Source organism: Prinia subflava, chromosome 1, assembly GCF_021018805.1.
Source record: "Prinia subflava isolate CZ2003 ecotype Zambia chromosome 1, Cam_Psub_1.2, whole genome shotgun sequence".
In the NCBI taxonomy this organism is placed as follows: Eukaryota; Metazoa; Chordata; class Aves; order Passeriformes; family Cisticolidae; genus Prinia; species Prinia subflava.
The window spans coordinates 67316697-67335123 of NC_086247.1; the positions used below are offsets into that span (position 1 = coordinate 67316697).

The following is an 18427-nucleotide window of genomic DNA, read 5'->3' on the forward strand; positions in this document are numbered from 1 at the left end:
TTTTCTGGCATAGCTCAGAACCTTGCTTGCACAGCAAGAGGTTTGCCCACGGGTTCCTGCAGCCTGCCCAGCACCTGTGTGATACCACAGTCCTTCCATCATACCAGAACAACTAACGTGGTACGATGCAACTTCTGTGGGCACATGGGGCTGAAGGCAGGTGCAGTTTACAGGAGTTGGGGAATACCACATGTGTATGATCTGAAAAAGCAATAAGAGGGTTTTTTTGTTTAAAACCTAAAAAGCAGCAACAATTTTGCAATAAACAGAATAAATTTTAGGAGAGCAAAGATAACATTTGTTTTCAATGTTTTTATATCAGTTCTCTCAGAACTGATCTCTTCTTGAAAGCTTAAAAGTATCCCCAAAGCCTTCCTGAACTTTCCCTTCTTTGAGTAATAGACTCCTCTTTTTCCTGGGGAACTACCTGAAGGATGTGAAATGCAGCTTCTCCTTTAATGCAGAAACTTTTACTTCCTGAGCCACTAATCACATTCCCAGGACCACAGTTAGTGGCCAAGACCACATTAAAACCAAACAGGGTTCACCAGAGACTGCTTCCTCTTGAGTTTGTACTGCACTAAGCCTTTTTTAAACCACCACTTTTTATCTTGTCCTTTGGAGCACAGAATTACAAAGCTCCAAAGAATTTATGCAGAAAGGAAAAGGCCGGGGGAAAGGAGTTAAATTTAGGCTTCCCACACGTGGTATGGGTAAGTAAACCTCAAATCTACGGCTCTGTTTTTAGGCTCCCAAGTCTGACAAGAGAGACATATTCATTTGGGGGACGCAGGACGCTCACGGCTGGGATCACTGAGATCCCTACAGTGCACACGCTCCCGAACAATGAGTTATGAAAGACAGATGAGCTGCACGGGGCATGAGTGCAAAGAGGTATTTTCCAGAGCTATAACTGCATATGGGATATAAAATGTTGGGGTGAGTAACCCTTTTCAAAAACAGGGGCTGAAGAGATTTTCAATCTATTCTTGGGACAACGTCTAAGTTCCAAAGAAATCCTTTCCAAATAAATAAAAGGATGAAGAAAAAAGAAAGATTTTACTACTATGAATTTTACTACCTTACCACTAGGAAAAAAATTGCTTTTTGTCTGCAATGAAATTGCACAGGTGGAAGTGTCTGACTGTTAAAATAAGCTACAACTACTAATTTCTACTACAACATTTGGTGACTTCAATCTATGCTTTATAAATTCATTAACAGAGAGTGACTTAAAATGCTTGAGGGAATAGTGAACTAGTGCACTTGATTTTATATTTTGATGTGTTAATATGAAGTGTCATCCCTGAACTTCTGAATACTATATATATGTTATATTATTATATGTAATTACAAAAGTAATTATAAAATACAAACATATGAGGTAGTATAATCTGTGGAATACAAACACTTCTGCAACATATTAACAATAATAGTGAATTTAGACCTTTACAAGACCTAACTGGCCACATTCTCTTGCCTCTGTTGAAGACTGATTAGTCCAAATGGATTATTTAAATCCTATTACCATCCCACAGAAAGTGATTTGTAGTCTGATGAGAACATATGGGAAGCAGAAAAAATTAAATAACTTTTCAAGTGATCGTATAAATAAATAATTATATTATGACCATCAAATCAGAAATATCTCCTGCCTTTAAAGTTGAAAAAGTCTGAATCTGTAGTGCAAAAAAATCTACCTTAATAGTAAGATGTCTCTTTAATTTTTTTTATTTAATTTTATTTTATTTCTATCTCAATTAGCAAGGATTAGCAAGAGATTTAAAATGGAATCACTCAGCTGCCACTGACTTTTTCCAAGATATCTGTTTGTAATCTTTTTCAGAATTTCTGGTCCACATTTATGACTTGTCCTGGCATTTACTGAAATTGCAACAAATACATTCAAAAGGAATATGTGTTTAAGCATGTGTACATGAAAACAGATTCCTTCCTTTTTCTCTCCTACTAATTTTTATGTCTGTGAGCACATGATAGATCACTGTCTCATAGGGTATACATGAATCAGCAAAATAATACTTTCATGCAAAACAAGTAGATGGCAAAATAAACACTTATAAGTACTTTGCCAAAATACCTGCTTTGTTTGGTGGAGTGAGAAGGAGGGAAATACTACACTGTTTTGGAGGAGATAACTGATCACTCTTTCTATTGGCAAATATAATGTAGGGTGCTCTATTCTAAAAAATAAACCATCTGCAACTTAAGGTGCTCCACTAAATAATGTCAATGTGCAAGTTTCTCAGTGTAGCATAAGATTTCCTAAAATCAAAAATCTTCTCTCCCAGTCCTCTAAACCCCGTATTATATCCTACAATTTTAAATCCACTTTATTTTATTACAGTCTATTGTGTTTAATGAAAAACTTCTCATGAGCCAGGAAGTAGCTGTTTATAGCTATGTGTTGTGGAAATCACAGTGAAGGATTAGAAACTGGAGTAAAATTGGTTACAGCTGTATGAGAGAGCATAAGCACAAGATAGAGCCAAGCCCCCCCTTTATACACCCTGACTTTGCTTTTCCTCTCATCCTTCTGGACTGTTCCTTTTCCATGCACCTACTTCCATCTCTTGCTATGAAATATAGAGATTTGACTTTTGATTTGTTGCTCTGCAATCTCTTTTTTCAGCTGAACCAACTGAGCTGTGAGTCAGACTTTACGATATTATAGAATAAACCTGTTTTGGATTGCAGCCATTGGACAGGAGAAACTAGACACAACGGGGAATGTGCTCTCTGGAAATAAACCAAGCAGTCTGGAAAAATCGAGAGCTATCCTAATTTGAGTGCAATCTTTGTACCAAACCTCAAATCTTTTTATGGATTTGGTGGTCTGCTTAATTATTCCCATTCTCACTTGATCTAAGGACCATCTCCTGCTCTGGAAGATTTGCTGGTGTTCACAAAAACCAGGCAAGAGTTTCAAAAGCCTGCACAGAGTTCTACTACAGTACTCCTCGGTCCCCATTGTCTTCTCTGCAATGAGACAATGAGACTTCTATGTCTGTGTTATGGGACAGGGTGGAAAGAGAGCCAAAAGTACAATGTCTCATGCAGAGAGCAGTTATTAGTCGCCAAGGGGAAAGCACCTAAATCATTCCTCAGCATTGCGCTAATTTCAAAGAAACCTGCTCGCTGATCTTCCAGCCAGAAGCCAAAAGCTGTGCCAAAGCATCAGGCAGGTTTGAGAAGCAAGTGTGGGGGAGGGAAAATAGCCAAGGGTAGTTTGGGAACATGCACGACAATTGACTGGAAAAGTAAACAAGTCATAATTCCAACAACTGAAAATTTTATCAAAATTTCATGTGAGAATAAAAGATTAGGAATCAGCCAGAGTGCTTCTTTACAATGCTGGCACTTAGCACAAAGCTAAATTTTGGAAATGGCAAATATGCTGTCATTCCACATTCAATTCAAGGAATTAAATATTTTATGGATCTAAGAAAATGCTCTCATTCCTTCCATCTATGAACCATCTGTGGCAGATTTGTATTTACGGGGAGAGAGATGAGGAGTAGCACGCCACGACGTCACCAGCATTCCTTCCTCAGCAGAAAAGGAATCAGAGAGAGAAATTATTCTCAGCACTGGCCAGATGAACAATCAGCTGAATGTGTTTTTAAAGGTGCTACACCATATGTTTCACATTTGCATGTGTCTGTGTCACAAAAAAATTCAGCTAAGAGCAGTGATGGCAGATCTACATGAACCATCTCTTTATGTACCTGTTGCTTGCTAGGTACTTGGGGGCTTGATTATAGAAATTCCAATGTTTCCACTTCATCAAGAAGATCAAGAATGACTATTAGAAAATTTTGAGTTAAAAAACTGGACAAGTGACACTGAGAACCTTTACTGTGAGACATCCAGATTCCCCAGAGAAGGAGCAAACAATAATATGTACAATACAAAATAGTTATAACAACTTTCTCTAGCTAAAGAGAAGTAAAATATTCAAGGTGCTGACTGTTTTTTATATTACTATAAGACATATAGGCATACAGAGAAAACACACAAGCAATTCAGTTATTTTAAGAGAGATGGACATTTTTATTGTCATTTTAACTGGAAAAAAACCATTGTTTCCCTGATACCAATTATGCTGCTTAGAAGAAAAAGAGTTTATGTAGCCATGAAAAACAAATGTTCAGGCTAATAACTTTTTAAAAGCTACTTCAAATTCCTCCTAAATGTAACTATAAAAAGTTTCCTTTTGTTGTTGATTCTAATGTTAAACAGCCATGTCACAAGCCTTTGTGAGTTTATTTTATAACAATACTAAGGAAGAGGGAATCCTAGCTACAGAGGTTATTTCCTGTGCCAGCTTCTATCCTAAAATTGCCACATTGCATAAATTAAAGACTTAAAATAGGCCTTTTCACCAGTATGAAAAAAAAAACCCAACACCCCTGCAGAGTTCAGCTGTAAACATGGTCCAGCTGATAATTCGATCCTTCAGAACAAAGCACACGTGTAGACTCTTTGCAGCAGAGCCAGTCTGATATTCTAACCATTCCACATAATGATTAGGAAAATATTACCAAGTGAAGAACTGTCAAATACACAGATATGACTCACCACGCTGTGACCTTTTTATGAACGCAACAGAAAATATTTCAGATTCCAATATCTAGTTTGGCACTCAACTGTGGACAATCTAAAGTAAAATTCGTTGGTATTTGCCACCTGGAATGATATCCCACAACTGGCAGACCTGAGACAGGAGGGCAACTTGGCCCATACACCACCCTAGGCTCACCTCTAGTGTCAGGCCATGGAATATCTTCTGTCATAGGCCAAGCTAGAAACACATCCAGTAATTTCCACTGGTTTGATATAAACAACATAAATCACCTAGATCTGATTCAGAACAAATACCGATACAATAGCAGAAAAATAGCAAACTGAATACAAGCTGTACCTTTGTGACAGGCAGTTCCTTGGATTTAGACTCAAAGAGATGCTCCAGTTTGGAAGTGTCCACCTTAATGGGTTCCAGTTTCGACCACAGGAATTCTCTGCAGCGTTTGTTGTTTTTACACTGCCACTCAAACGGCCGTACCTCATTCCAAAACAGACGGATGGTTTTCTTCTTCTTTATAAATGCTGGCTGACCCCTAGAAACCTGGGGTGACCCTAAACCCTGAGGAGTGCTGAACAGTGGAGGAGGAGCCAATAAATTAGCAGAGGGTGGAGGTGGAGGCGGACATCCAAACAAGGGGGGAGGGGGGGGAGGAGGCAAACCCAGAAAAGAAGGTGGAGGTGGAGGAGGGGGAACAAGGGAGTCCCCAGGACCCATATCCATGTCCAACACATCTACATCATCCTCCTCCCCTAAGTCTGTAAAATCCATGTCTTTGATTTTAAGTTCTCGAGGATTAGCCATGAGCTGATCCCAGATGTAATCAGATTCCTTCTTTGTCTGTGCTGGTGTTTTCTCGGGGACCTGTTCACTGATTTCATCTTCTGGCACTGCTGTCCCCTTAGCCAGCTCACCACTGTTAAATTTTTCTGCAAAGGCTTTCACGCTGCCTTGATTGTCCAGATTTCCAATCTCCATCTTTTTGACACTTTCATCTTTGGCCTGCTTTGTGGCCTGAAGAATAGAGATCCTGCTGGCTAGGCTAGTGAGCGACTCCTCACTTTCTTCCGTCTCCTTCTTTTCCTCCTTCGTCTCCAGCTCCTTTTCCTCTTCATCTTTGGGCTTTTTGTTATGCGCATACAACATGTCCAGCATAAACCGCTTGTTGTTGAGGATGTTGCTGCACTGCTCATTCACACCAGCATCCTGGATGGTCTGTGACCACGGACCTGCAATCACACACACAGAGATGGGAAGAGTCAAGGGAAGGAAGTCAGAGCACCAAGAACACCCTTTGACCCACAAAAGAGCCATTCTGGGGATGCATGTACAACTAGCCTGAAACTGGGTAAGCAGCTACTGTGAAAATTTTGAAATAAGACACAGCACTGATACATGGCCTGATCTTGATGTGTTGGGAGCATGTCTCAAAAAAGGAGGGGGAGTAGAGCAAAATATGTAGCTTGGGAGGGACTATATAACTTTACATGTTCAAGTTTCTCCTGAAATCTGTCAGGTTTCATTTTGTCCTTGCTACCTCAGCTCATTTTAAACAGAGCATAAATTCTTACAGCCTTTCATTTTCCAGCATGGGGCTTAAATATCACGACAATGACACAAAACAGGTTTATCATCATCCTCTTCATCTGGGCATGTACTGGAACAACCTCAGGAAAATTTTCATATGAAAGAGATCTTCCCTGCCTGATGTCAAGGTCAACATGCAGCTGTTTACTCCTCCTCCTCCCACCCTGCTGGGTAGGGAAGGGCAGCTTTCAGACCCTCAGAATCCCCTGGCTGGGTAGCTGGGTCATATTCACAACACAGACTATTGGACTTCCAAAGTACAGGATACAGCTTTGAGGGCAATTCAGTGAGTGTAAGCATAAGAAAGATTTTAAAAGTTGTTTATAATATGAGAACCTTTATAGAAAAATTTTGAACATGCTGCTTATCAACCACTGTTAACCTCCCTGTTATATGTCAGTGTTGAAAGACTGTTGCCCTTCCCACATCACATTCATTTAACATTTCACTGAAATGAAGCTTCATCTGACTACTGCTTCTTTCACCAATAATATGCAAAATACCATGTTTGAGACAGCACCATAAATAACAAATTATAGTGGTCAAACTGTAAAAATATATGATGTAAGTGTCTCTGTGACTCCATTTCCCTGAATTTAGTACTGCTAACCAATGTGGATAAAGTGTCTAAAAATTATGCTGCTCCTTTTTCCAGTGGGCATCAGATAAAGTGACTAAACATGCAACAATGATAATTCTTCACACTTACTGTATTTCCTGTACAGAATTCATTCTGTTCCCCATAGTCCTTACACATGTTATTAATACATTTTTCATAAACTCTGCTGCTTTTATTTCACCATTTTACTTTGATTGTCAGCCTGCCTTTTTGGGGGGTCCTTGTGGTTAAAGATTTTCTTTTATACCTGTAGGTTTCCCTTTTTCTTAAACTCCCATTTTAGCTTGGTTTCTTCACTTATGCTCCCACCTTTTTCAATACCTTCAAGTTTTAAATATCTTTTATGGCTTTCTCTGTCAACGGAGTTGCTTTCTTACCAGAACATCTAATCCTGTGTCCTTGTGGTAAGATCTGCATCTAGGACCCCACAGCTCCCCACCTCCCCTCCCTTAAAACAACACCTTGCTAAAATGTAGGGCCTTGCAGCACAAAGTGTATGGACAGCAGTGACTCCTGCCTCTATTTGGATCAACCTGCACACCATGTTTTAAAATCAGTCCAGAGATTTAACCTCAAACAAAAGAAAGACTTTTTTTCAGAAATGGATACAACCTACTTTCCTGCAGGTGACTTGACTGCTTCCATTATCTGCTCATTTTACCTCAGACTTGATCCATGGGATTGCTTTCTTACCAGTACTTGTCACCTGAGGCAGTCTCTTAGATTTCTTTCTAAGGTAGCTTCACTAGACAACATCACTAGACAACTCCTTCCCACACCACAGATTTTACCTGGCTGAGCTCTCGCAGAGGATTTCCTCCTACTCCAAGCCTTTCCTTCAAAGATGTTCAAATGGCTCCCAAGATCCATCCCACAAACCCCACATGATCTAACCCCCTCAGTTTCACCAGATGGGATTCTCCAGTGTTTAATCCCTTTGCAAAACTACTCATCAGAATTTGCCCTGACAAAGTCTGTAATTTACATTCCCCAATTCTACCTCCAACTATCCAAGCTGATCAAAGATCATTTCTGTGAAGACTCTTGCTACCTTGGTGGCCTCTTCTGCCCTCCTCTCTACGGGTAAAGCTTTGAAAGACCATTGGAGAAATAAGACTTGTTGGAAGCCAAATTTGGCAGGATGGCTAATGAAGAAGCTTGCACCAAGGGTTTTATTCCTTTGTTCTCAGTGGACCTGGGCAGAACCAACAGGCCATCTCATAAATGGCACAATGCTTGTTGAGAAGGTCAGAACTGGTTGAGGAAGTGCTCTTGTTTGCTTTCCAAAACTCCTCACCTACTAGAGAGCAAACAATTCATTACATGAGTCCTCCTATACAGCACTACCAAATAAATCTTTGATCTACTGATAGTGTAGGACAATTTTAAGATGTTGATTTTAGTAATAGTACATTTCTTAGCTTTTAACAAAAGTACATAGGGACTTTAAATTATAGTGGTAACAGGTTGGTAAAAGACAAGGAGAAAAAACCTTCAACTGCTCTCCTTTATTTGCACTTGGACTACCTTGGAATATGCCACATTTTAGCAACATCCTTCAGCTGTGATGTGTCCCCAGCCTTTCCTACAGATACATCTATCTACATTCTTTATGAGCACAATAGCATTCTGATAACTCCATCTTGGTGCTGACTGAAAAGGAATTAGCTCTAAAATTTAGGATGTAATTCACGTAATGCTTCTCAGAAAAAAAAGTGACAGATTTAAACTTGAACAATTCAATCTGACAGTTTATGTCTATGAGGTAATCGTTGGGATTCAGAGCTAACCCTCTTCTTTCAGGAAAGAGCAAGACACTGTGAAGCACATCCCATTTTCTTATCTAGAATTTAGAAAATACAAGACAATATATTTAATGGTTCAGACCAAAGAGAACTTGGGAATCAAATGCCCTATTTACATTACATTCCTTCCCTATAAAAAAAGAGGAAAGAGTAATCAAAAAAGTGAAAATCTGCCTTTTATTCCCTCCCTGTCTTTGTTGAATGACAAACTCTGGCTATCATTATCTCTCTGGGCAGCAATTTGGTACTTAAGTTGTTTCCCACGCTGGGCCTTTCCAGGCTGGTACCTGGTGGTGTACTTGACTAGAATCCCTCAGCACCATGAAACTGGTCTTTTCCAGACAAGGTGTATTTCATGTGCCTCCTCCACATGAGCTAAAGATGCCCAGGCCTATCTTCAGCAGCTCCTGTGTATCTCTGTCTGCTGTCTGAAGCCTGACCAAGACAGAATAACTGAAGGGAAGGAACAAACATCTCAGCCCTCACTTCCTTTTCCATTATAACGATGAGAAAAGGTATCTGGAACGTCATGACGAATCATGTCAGCACAGCCCTTTGTCTCACTGACTTATGTACAGAATCCTAAATAAACTCTCCAGGAGCTAGAGATGCAAGTCTCTGCTACATGGTGATTCAGTAGTTAATATATTAATCTTAGGGAAAGAAAATTATCTCAGTCAAATGAAACTTTATTTCATCAAGGCCGTACTGTCCCTCAAATACAGTAACCCCAATATAGTCTAGATGTTCAAGCACAGAGTAGACAAGACTTGGCCATGGTGAAAAAAGTCTTAGATGGGTGTAAAGGGTTTGTTAGCTAATTAACACAATGTGAGAGCTGCTAATTTAACATATTTTTCCACCAGAAACCCATGATTATTGAAAAAGCTTCACTTTACCAGTTTCATTGTCACTGGTTAACTTGTCCTCTCTCTCTTCCCTCTCTAAAGTGCTGCTTGCTGAGGATATACTGGATGCAGAACAGTTGTCTTTTTCATTCACTTCCTCATTCTGCCTCTCCTTTTCACTGAGTATTGCACTTTCTTCTGGCTCTCTCTCTGGTCCTTGCTCCACCTCACTCTCTGGTCCCACCTCTGCAGCCTCTATTTCCTTGGGTGTCTCCGTTCCCTGCTTGGCCTCAGCCTCCTGCTCTGGTTCTGGTTCTGTCTCTGTCTCTGGTTCGGGTTCACTGGCACTCACTGGTGGAGAGAACAACGGGAGAAAGAGATTCACTTAACAGCGGAGCCATCTCAGGTTCACCCCTCTAAACGAGAGGGATGTGAGAGCTGTACAAGTGCCTTATGGAAAGAAAATACAACGCAGGTCCATGGCAAGCTTAGGAACATCGGGAGCAACGGACTGACGGATGTTGTGTGACGGCAGCACTGCAGGTGAGAGTGGCCTGGCAGGCCCCCTCGCTCGCTGCCTGCAGCCAGCCCACTGTTTTTATACATACTTCCACAGCTGCAGCGTTGGACTCGCACAAGGCTTTGAACGAACCAGCAGAAAATGGGCATCTCACCTGAGCATTGACAACTCAGTGCCTAGACAGAGCCAGGAAAGAAGAGATTAAAAAAAAAAAGGAGGGTGATTGTGGCTTTTGGTTGAATTTTCTTTGAGTTCTGGAAGAGTTCTTTTTTCACCTGATGAGGAACATTTCAACAAAAAAAAATACAAGTATTAGTTTTAATAACACACTTGAATGGCACAGTCTGGAAATGGCACTGTCACACATTTGGCTGACAGAAAACATATGTTGTTTCATGCACATTTACTTCAGAATAGCCACATCAAAACTGAGCAAAGTTTCCAACTGCTTGGCATATGGCACATATTTAGTTTCCAATTGGTTGGCATATGGCATACGATGAGCTTTTTTATCAGTTGGCACACAGCAAACACTGTTGATAGTACACTTGGTTTCTTCTTCTCTGCTTTCCCAGTAAAAATAACTTATTCACCTTTTTAGCAGTAACAGCAGATTTTCACATGCAAATATTTTCTGCATGCTGCAAAGAAACTGAAGAGCATCCACACATATTCACATCAAGCAGCTCACAGTTCTCTGAAACCTGAAATGGCCATGCAAAGAGTGGCAAAAATGGACATGCACATTAGCTCTTAGCATACTTCCCAAATTCCATCTGTACTAAATCTTGTGTTGGGTGGCTGAACTATAATGACCAAGTCATACTTGTTTTGTCCCTCTGTTAACTATTTTTCATTACAATACTGCAGAAGAGTCTTCTGGACTTCTCACTGTCTTTGGATTACATGAAATACAATGAGAATTTCTTCAGGTACTACATGAACCTTTGAAGAAAAAAAAAATAATCCCTGAAATACTGGAATGCAATCCAGATATTTCAGTCCACTAGTGAGCAGGCAAGTAGATTTATCCTAAGTAAATATAAGCCAAAGTAATGAAGATCACATTCTTCTCCATTGAGAACACCTAAAAGTCTAATACTAAATATGCAAGCACCTCTGCCCATGCCTCGTTTCTCTAAATGTACCTTACCCATGACTGTATCCTTGACACTGCCTAGGAGAGAATCAAAATTACAGAGGGCTGTCAAGAAGTTGGCAGACACTGCAAATCCCAGTGATGTGTTTCTCACCGCAGCTGCCAGTGTGTAGGTATAGAATGAGAACGTATTAAAGTCAAGCCAAGATTTGAATATGACTGTGATGGAAGCTTAGGAATTCTTCAGGAGGTAATGTGGTACTCTTGCAAGAAAGATTCTCAGCTTGCCATAGTTCAATGTCCATATATACAAATGTCACCAAGTCATCTATGAATAATCATAATTTCATAGGAATTTTAGATATTTCTCTCTAAAAAACAGGCAAACAAACCAACTGTCATTCAATAACCAAAAAGGTGACCTCCAACAGCTCAGATGGAGAAAGAAGCTGATTGAAACATGGCCAGGACCCCTAATGCTTATTGCAAATTGGCCACCATGAAGCTACACTGAAGATTCAATAAGAAAAAATCAGAGGAGAAATAAGAAATGCTTGAGAAAATCTGAATGTTCAAAAGAATTCCAGACACTCTTCTAACAAGAAATATTCCACATGTACCAGAAATATGCAGCAACTTAGCAAAATCTAATACATAACAAAGAGTAAAGAGCAATATACTGACATAGGCATCTCTTTTGAGTTCAAGGAATAACAACATCCAAGTACTAGAACAAAATAAGGATATTTTACAGTCTCTCTCTCCCTTTAGGGGTAATATCAAACCATACACCTACAACCCAAATCATGTGAAAATAGTGAGCTAAGTCCAGCAGCACCTTCCTTAAGAAGCAGTACAAAAATCAAATCTGCCAGGAACCACTGTCAAGAGAACAAAGCCAGAAAGCTGGACATGTGTCCATCACTTGCATTTCCATAATGTAATCCACTGCAGTGATATCAGTGAGAACTTCTGAAGACATTAAAAAACACAATTCTCAGTGACTGCAAATAGGTAGTGGCCTATTTGAAATGAACTCAAACTTTCAGTCCACATCTACTGGGTCCATTTTCATACCAGACAAAACACTACTCTAAGTAGCAACCTTACAGATGGAAAGAGAAATAAATAACAGACCAGGCTCTGCCCCCGTCTTCAGACTTCTGCTGGTGGAGAGTGCAAAGACTCAGGAAAGCAAGCCTGGTCAAATCAAAAAGCATCAAGAGCAAAGAAGATGTGCCTGGGATGTAAAGAAGCATGATACCTCTATAAGCTGACCCCTTCTGAAAAGCAAGCCTAAGAACTTATAATGCAGTAGAGGGACATGGACTTTTTCTTTAATACTCAACTATAAATCAACTCTGAAGCAGACACAAGATGCTGTGTCCTGTGTCCTGTCTCCAGCTTCCAGTCCTACAAGCCCTCAGAGAGAATAAATATCCCTCTGGGCTCACATCTAATCCCCTGTCAGGCTAATTGATTAGCCAATCACATCCTCATCTATTTTCTCTGCTTTCCACTTGGAGGTGTGAGATACACATCCTGAGTGTCTCTTGTGGATGCACTCAGTGAGTCTGAAAATGTCTATGTCTGCCCAAGACTTCTTGGTTCAATTTTTCAGGCATTGCCTAAAGTCTTGGCTGTTATTTCCCTTCACCTACTCCAACATAGGATTGCTCTCCCTCTGAATTGTGCAGGGACCCCTTATCTCTCCCCACTCCCACTCCAGTCTTTTCCTCCCATTCCTTATGTTGATAAGAACAGGTGCAGACTGAACTGTCTCTTTCTTCGTGCAGTCAAAAACAATCCTTTTTTGTCCTCCCAACCCAGTTCCTCCTCTGACTTTTCTGCATCATGGTTCCTTTGGTTCTGCAAATGGGGATATGTTGGCCTCACTGCATGCTCATGTTCTGCTGCTTCCCCATCTGCTCAGATGCTCTTATCAGTCATGCTTTGGGCAGCATTTGAACTCTGCTCAACGACCACTATGTTCAGAAGCTCTCCTACTGTCCACAGTGTGCCCACTGGGTTGGCCCACTTACTTTCTCAAGTGCTAAAAAAGCTGCTTCTTTCAGAGAAGGGTTCACCTGAAATTCCTTTGCAGATTGATTTCAGAGATGTCTCAGTTATTGTTGCTCCTCCTTTACTGCATACTTGCACTTTACAGATATTTTCCAATGAAATTACAAAGGAGTAAGTAGCTGCTCTGAAAAAAAACTTAAGTTCCTTTTTGCAGTTATGGGAGTGCCTTCATTTCCTCTGAATGCCATAACACAAGCTTTACAAGAGTAAGTCCTACAAGACTTGATTACTTCAGTGGAACCAATTGCTTTATATGAGAAAACACTTCAGCTCAATAAGTCCACACTTGTATATTGGGTCATGGTACTGACATGTTTCACAGTGTGAGACAAAATTCCACAGACAGAATCTGTTTCCTCCTTAATACCAGTAGATACTGGGTGGCGAAAGGAATAAAATAAATCTGACTTCAAAAATCCCTTATTGTTTTGCTAGTAGATGAATATTCTTTGCCTTTGACCTCAGGTTCTGAATTCTGCAGATAAATATCACACATCTGTTAACACCATTCTTGCAGAGTCTTTAGAGCACCCTAAGCAGAGGACCAAGGAATTGTTTTCCTTCTGCAGTTTCATTCCTGCTCGGGAAGATGGTTAATCCCATGTTAAAAGCAACTGCTTGGGATGCAAGTAATCTGAGTTCTTCCATGGCTCTCTTTCAGCTTTTCTTACAACTGGCTTGAGCAAGTTAATGGTTCATTTTCTCTACCTATAAAGTGGGATTCATAACCCTTCCTAAAAACAGTAAAACTGAGATTTTAATTCAGTATGGAGCATAAGGAAGTCAAGTGACACTACACAGATCATGGGACAGTGTCTATGTTAATCCGTCCCCCGTTGGCAGATATCCAGTAATATGGGCACTTCCAGATGGTGTGTCCTGCCCACATGCTCATGACTTCCCATGACCTTTCCAGTACTTTTGGAAGGTCTGCAAAACAGTATTCCCCATGCCCAGATCCCACTGAAGTATGCAGATTTTAGGCCCCTGTTCAGGTTCTATCCTGGCCATCTGCCCGCAGCTGCCCTTGGCTGGAAGGCTGCCCTGCCCCATCCATATATTCTCTCCTTGTAGTCCATTTGCCAGGCTTCCAGGTGCTGCCCTCCAATGCCTACTACATTGCCAGGAATTTTAGTAGAGCTGTCCTGTCTACCCACATGTTGATGGCTTTGCCATATTCTGGCTGTCTGAAGCTGCCCTGTACACCTGCTCTAAATGTATTCTCCAAATGGTTTGTGCTGCTCCATTTCATGCTGCAATTTTTTTTAATGCTTCCAGGAGAAATATGTTAAAATAATCATCACAAGAGATACTTGCTCCCTACCCAGCTCTGAAATCCTAATGGTGGAAAAATCCAGCTTATTTGCTCTAAAAGCAATATAGCACTAAATAAGATGGGTGTTGGGATGTTTCTGACTATCAGTATTGGAAGAAAATATCTGTGGTTTGTAAGTTCAAATGATTCCATTGAGACTCTTAAGTTTTCAAACATGAAAACTGGGGAATATGATTGGGAAAATATATATAACTAAATAAAATAAACTTTACCTACTTAGTACGGTGAGGACAAACATATGCAGCATTCAGTATTTGTAACATTTTTCTTAAATTGCCTTGCTTTATAGCATGCTACCAGCCATAACACTCCATAAAACCAAGCAGTGCAAGTTACAAATGCATTAATCACCAATAGCATGTAGCAGGAAATCAAATAAAATAAAAATGAGTGATGGTGATAATTTGCCCTTGACATGCATTCTAGCTCCCAATGTTAATGCAACACCATGTGGTGCAAATAGAAATCTGTATGGCATGTGCTGTTTTGAGGAGTGAAGGAGAGGTACATAATGCAAGTGGCAGAATGACACACAAACACACAAAAAGCATTGCTCTGTACACCAATAAATTACATGACAGCAAACCAACCGTGCAAACACTAGTTATACTTTCCTTCTAACTAATTGTCTGTGGTCTCTTTTAAGACCTTTATGACTTGTGCTACAATTTTAAGAGTTTTTTTGGTATTAAAAATAATCAACACACTCCCCCTGCCTTCAATTCAAGACCTTTTCAGTTTGTCACATTCAGCCTGTGCTCTGCTGGAAGGTTTATTATAATCTTGGCATTCATCTGTTGCATTTCTTTCAGAGAATCCACATACGCAAAAATCTGTTGGCAGGAATACTGTTTGTCTAGTATTCAGTAACTCCTCATATATAAGGAACATGACACTAAAATTAAGACTCTTTCTTTTCTCTAATTATTCCATTTGAAGAGCAACAGACAATAGTATAGATCATAGCAACAATTAGCAGTGTATATCCTATTACTGAACAGATTACATGATATTCAAATCAATGCAAAAAATAGGCAGTTTAGGAAGACAGGATGGAACAATGTAGGTAGGACCCTTTGCTTTGGCACCTCATAGATTGTATTCTTGCACTCATGCATCACTACACAGAAATCATCACTATACAAAGAGAAACTGTGATAAACCCAGCATTGTTTCCTCTGTCCTCCTTTTCACTTACCTTCTGAGGGCTGAGGAGTTCCACATGGGATGGAAGGGGTCTTCAGCTCTTCCTGGGACTCTGTGGATGCTGGGCTGACACACTTGGGTACAGGTGAGGATGGAGCTGAAGGAGATCTCAAGTTCAAGGACAGCTCACTTCTGCCTCGGCTGACACTCCGACTCTTCAGCTCCTTCTCATATTCCTCTCCTGCCAACTTCTCCAAGTATTTGTATCTGAAAGTTAAATTCCAGAGGGTTTCCGTAAAAAAAAAAAAGCCTGTGGCTGATGCTTGTTTATGGATGAAACACCTGCAGAGAATGAGCTGACTGCCTGACACAAGGGGTACAGCACTGAATTGCCTGCTTGCTTAATCTGCCAGAAAGTGCACACCAAAATAGGCTATTGCCCTGAAAAAGGTTAAATTGCTCATTACAATACAAAGGTAAAAACCAGCAGTTAAAGAACCTTTAGCTATAGTATTTTGTCTGCACAGTCCTTCTCCTTCTTGGAAGCATTTGTCTGTCCTCCTTTTCACCCTCCTCCTTTACCTCCTCCTGCTCTTAGCCCTCCCTCTCCCAAAACTAAAATGGGAGGGGAAAAAAATCCACCAAAAGAAGAAAAAAACCCCAGAGCCCCTTAATACTGATGCAAATTCCCAAAATCTGAGACTTGCTGTAAGGAGAGGAAAATGCAGCAGACAAAAACAGATCTTCCTGAAAATAATGCCAATATTAAATCGTTGGATTGACTAGCTAAAGATTCTGAACCTGCTTCTATTTGCTCTGAGAGCAATGCACTGGAATTCACTTTGTTCTCTCCAGAGCCTACAATGGAAAGTTTCTTCTTTTTATTCTGAAAAATTTCTCTGCCGGACTCAGACATCCAATAGCTTGTACCTGACGTCACATGTAGTTTATTCATCAAAGTCACTTTAAAAGAACAAAGATACATCTGTTTTGCATTTTAGGCAGGCAGAACTCACTAACTGTTTATTAAGACCAGCTACCAATCATATTCTTCATAGTATGCTTTATACATTTTGACCAAAATAACTTTTAAATATGTGCCTGTTCCAGATGTCTGCTAATTTTATCCACCATTATTTGCTAAGGAATAAATTCATGAATACAGCTGGATCGGGCTTTAGACTGTTTGCCCTATCCACAAGTGAGCTGTTAAACAGGTTAATCAAGACTACTGCCTGTGTCCCTGAAACACTCTGGTCATTCCCTGTAACACAGTGTTGTAAACACTTCAAAACAGTGAACACCTCTCCTCCCCCCTTCTGCATCACTGACAGCCCAAATTAGTGTAAGAGGGTGCTCTAAAAGCAGGCAGGGTAAAGAAGTCAGCCATATGTGGCAACAAACATGCTTAGTACATATGGTAGCCACACACGCATGCACATTTGCAAACATCCATACAGAGCACAGAAATGCGTCTTTGAAGAGCAGTCCTTGTATTTTCAGAGGCAATTTGCCTTATTGCAAACAGCAATAATGAAGAACAAACCCATTTTCTTTTATTCCTCCAGAGGTATGCACAGGCTTTGAACAAATTCTGCAGGAAAAAGAACCCCTACAGACTCTGGATGAAAATATAGCAAGCCACATACTTTCATGGTTATAAAATAGGAACTGTTTACAGTTCTAACATGAAGCCAATTCTCAAGACTGAATCTTGCCTTTTCAATAGAGGGGAAAGCCTTTCTCTGGCATCAGCACGATGTTTTGTTACAGTTCATGAAGCCACTCTTCCTCTGAACATTGGTCACTTATGTACGGTGCCCTCTGCCTCCTCACAAGCAGAGCAAATGGGATTCCAGACTCATAAAGAGCCACTCAAATTGACCACTTGGCACAAGCAGGTATAGCCCAGCTGGCTCCTGCCAAGGGGGTTTTGCAGTTTGCCAACAGACTACAACAAAGATCTGGATGGATCCTTCTATAATGCAGGGAGCCACAATGTTTTATTGTCCTCAGTTCTTTTTCAGGTGCTTTAACATTTTCTGTAGCTGTGTGCTGCACCGCCACCAGCAAAGCAGAGACTGTCATGGAGAGGCAATGTTTCAAAATGCATCTGATTATTATACTGAAATCAAAAAGGGAACCAGAACAGCAACTGCAGTGGCAGCACATCAGCAGAACTAGTTACCAAATGGCAAGCTTAATAAATAGGTATAACTGAGAAATAAAAAAAAAATAGAGAATCAGTTATTAAAGCTTCACACTTGATAAATGACACTATTTAGGTTATTTTTTGTTTCTCACAAATATCTTAGTAACGAACGAATGCCAGCAGCAGATATGCAAGGTCATGTAGATCAAAATCCGAAGGAGCTGAAAGGATGAACTACCATACCTCCACAACAGGACTGACAAATTGCCCCTGTATATGTTGCCATATTCTTTTAAATCATAGAAACGTTCAGACATCATCTCAGCTATGCTGACTCTTCTCTACAGACAATGAGGCAAAAGTCTGTGGCTACCCATTTGGTATTCCCCATGAACAGAACACTGGATTTATCATTTTAAAGTTGATGAAATTATCATTTTGAATTCTCAAGGTATCTTAGTAATGCCACAAGGGCAACTTAAAATGTTAATGTCAAGAAAGTCACAGGGGTGGAGAGCATTTGAACTGTACCTCACACCAGAGAGGGCTTGGGATCTCACCTTTCTTGGTTTTATTCTTTAATTACCACTGGAAAACACCCAACCAAGCAAAGGGAAAAGGCCTTAAATC

The 18427-nt window shown here is 40.3% G+C and overlaps 1 protein-coding gene across 8 annotated transcripts in view; it reads right to left on the reverse strand.

The window, feature by feature from the left end:
• The window catches only part of FHOD3 (formin homology 2 domain containing 3), a 380756-nt gene that overhangs the window by 57797 nt on the left and 304532 nt on the right, over nt 1-18427 (reverse strand). For 7 of the 8 annotated variants that reach the window (XM_063399128.1, XM_063399121.1, XM_063399112.1 and 4 more), the window contains 3 exons: nt 15698-15912; nt 9514-9813; nt 4943-5832 (listed from right to left, as the gene is read on the reverse strand). In XM_063399128.1, coding sequence (XP_063255198.1) covers nt 4943-5832; nt 9514-9813; nt 15698-15912 — 1405 coding nt within the window. The remainder of the gene's footprint in view (nt 1-4942; nt 5833-9513; nt 9814-15697; nt 15913-18427) is intronic. The other variant, XM_063399132.1, reaches the window with a different exon arrangement.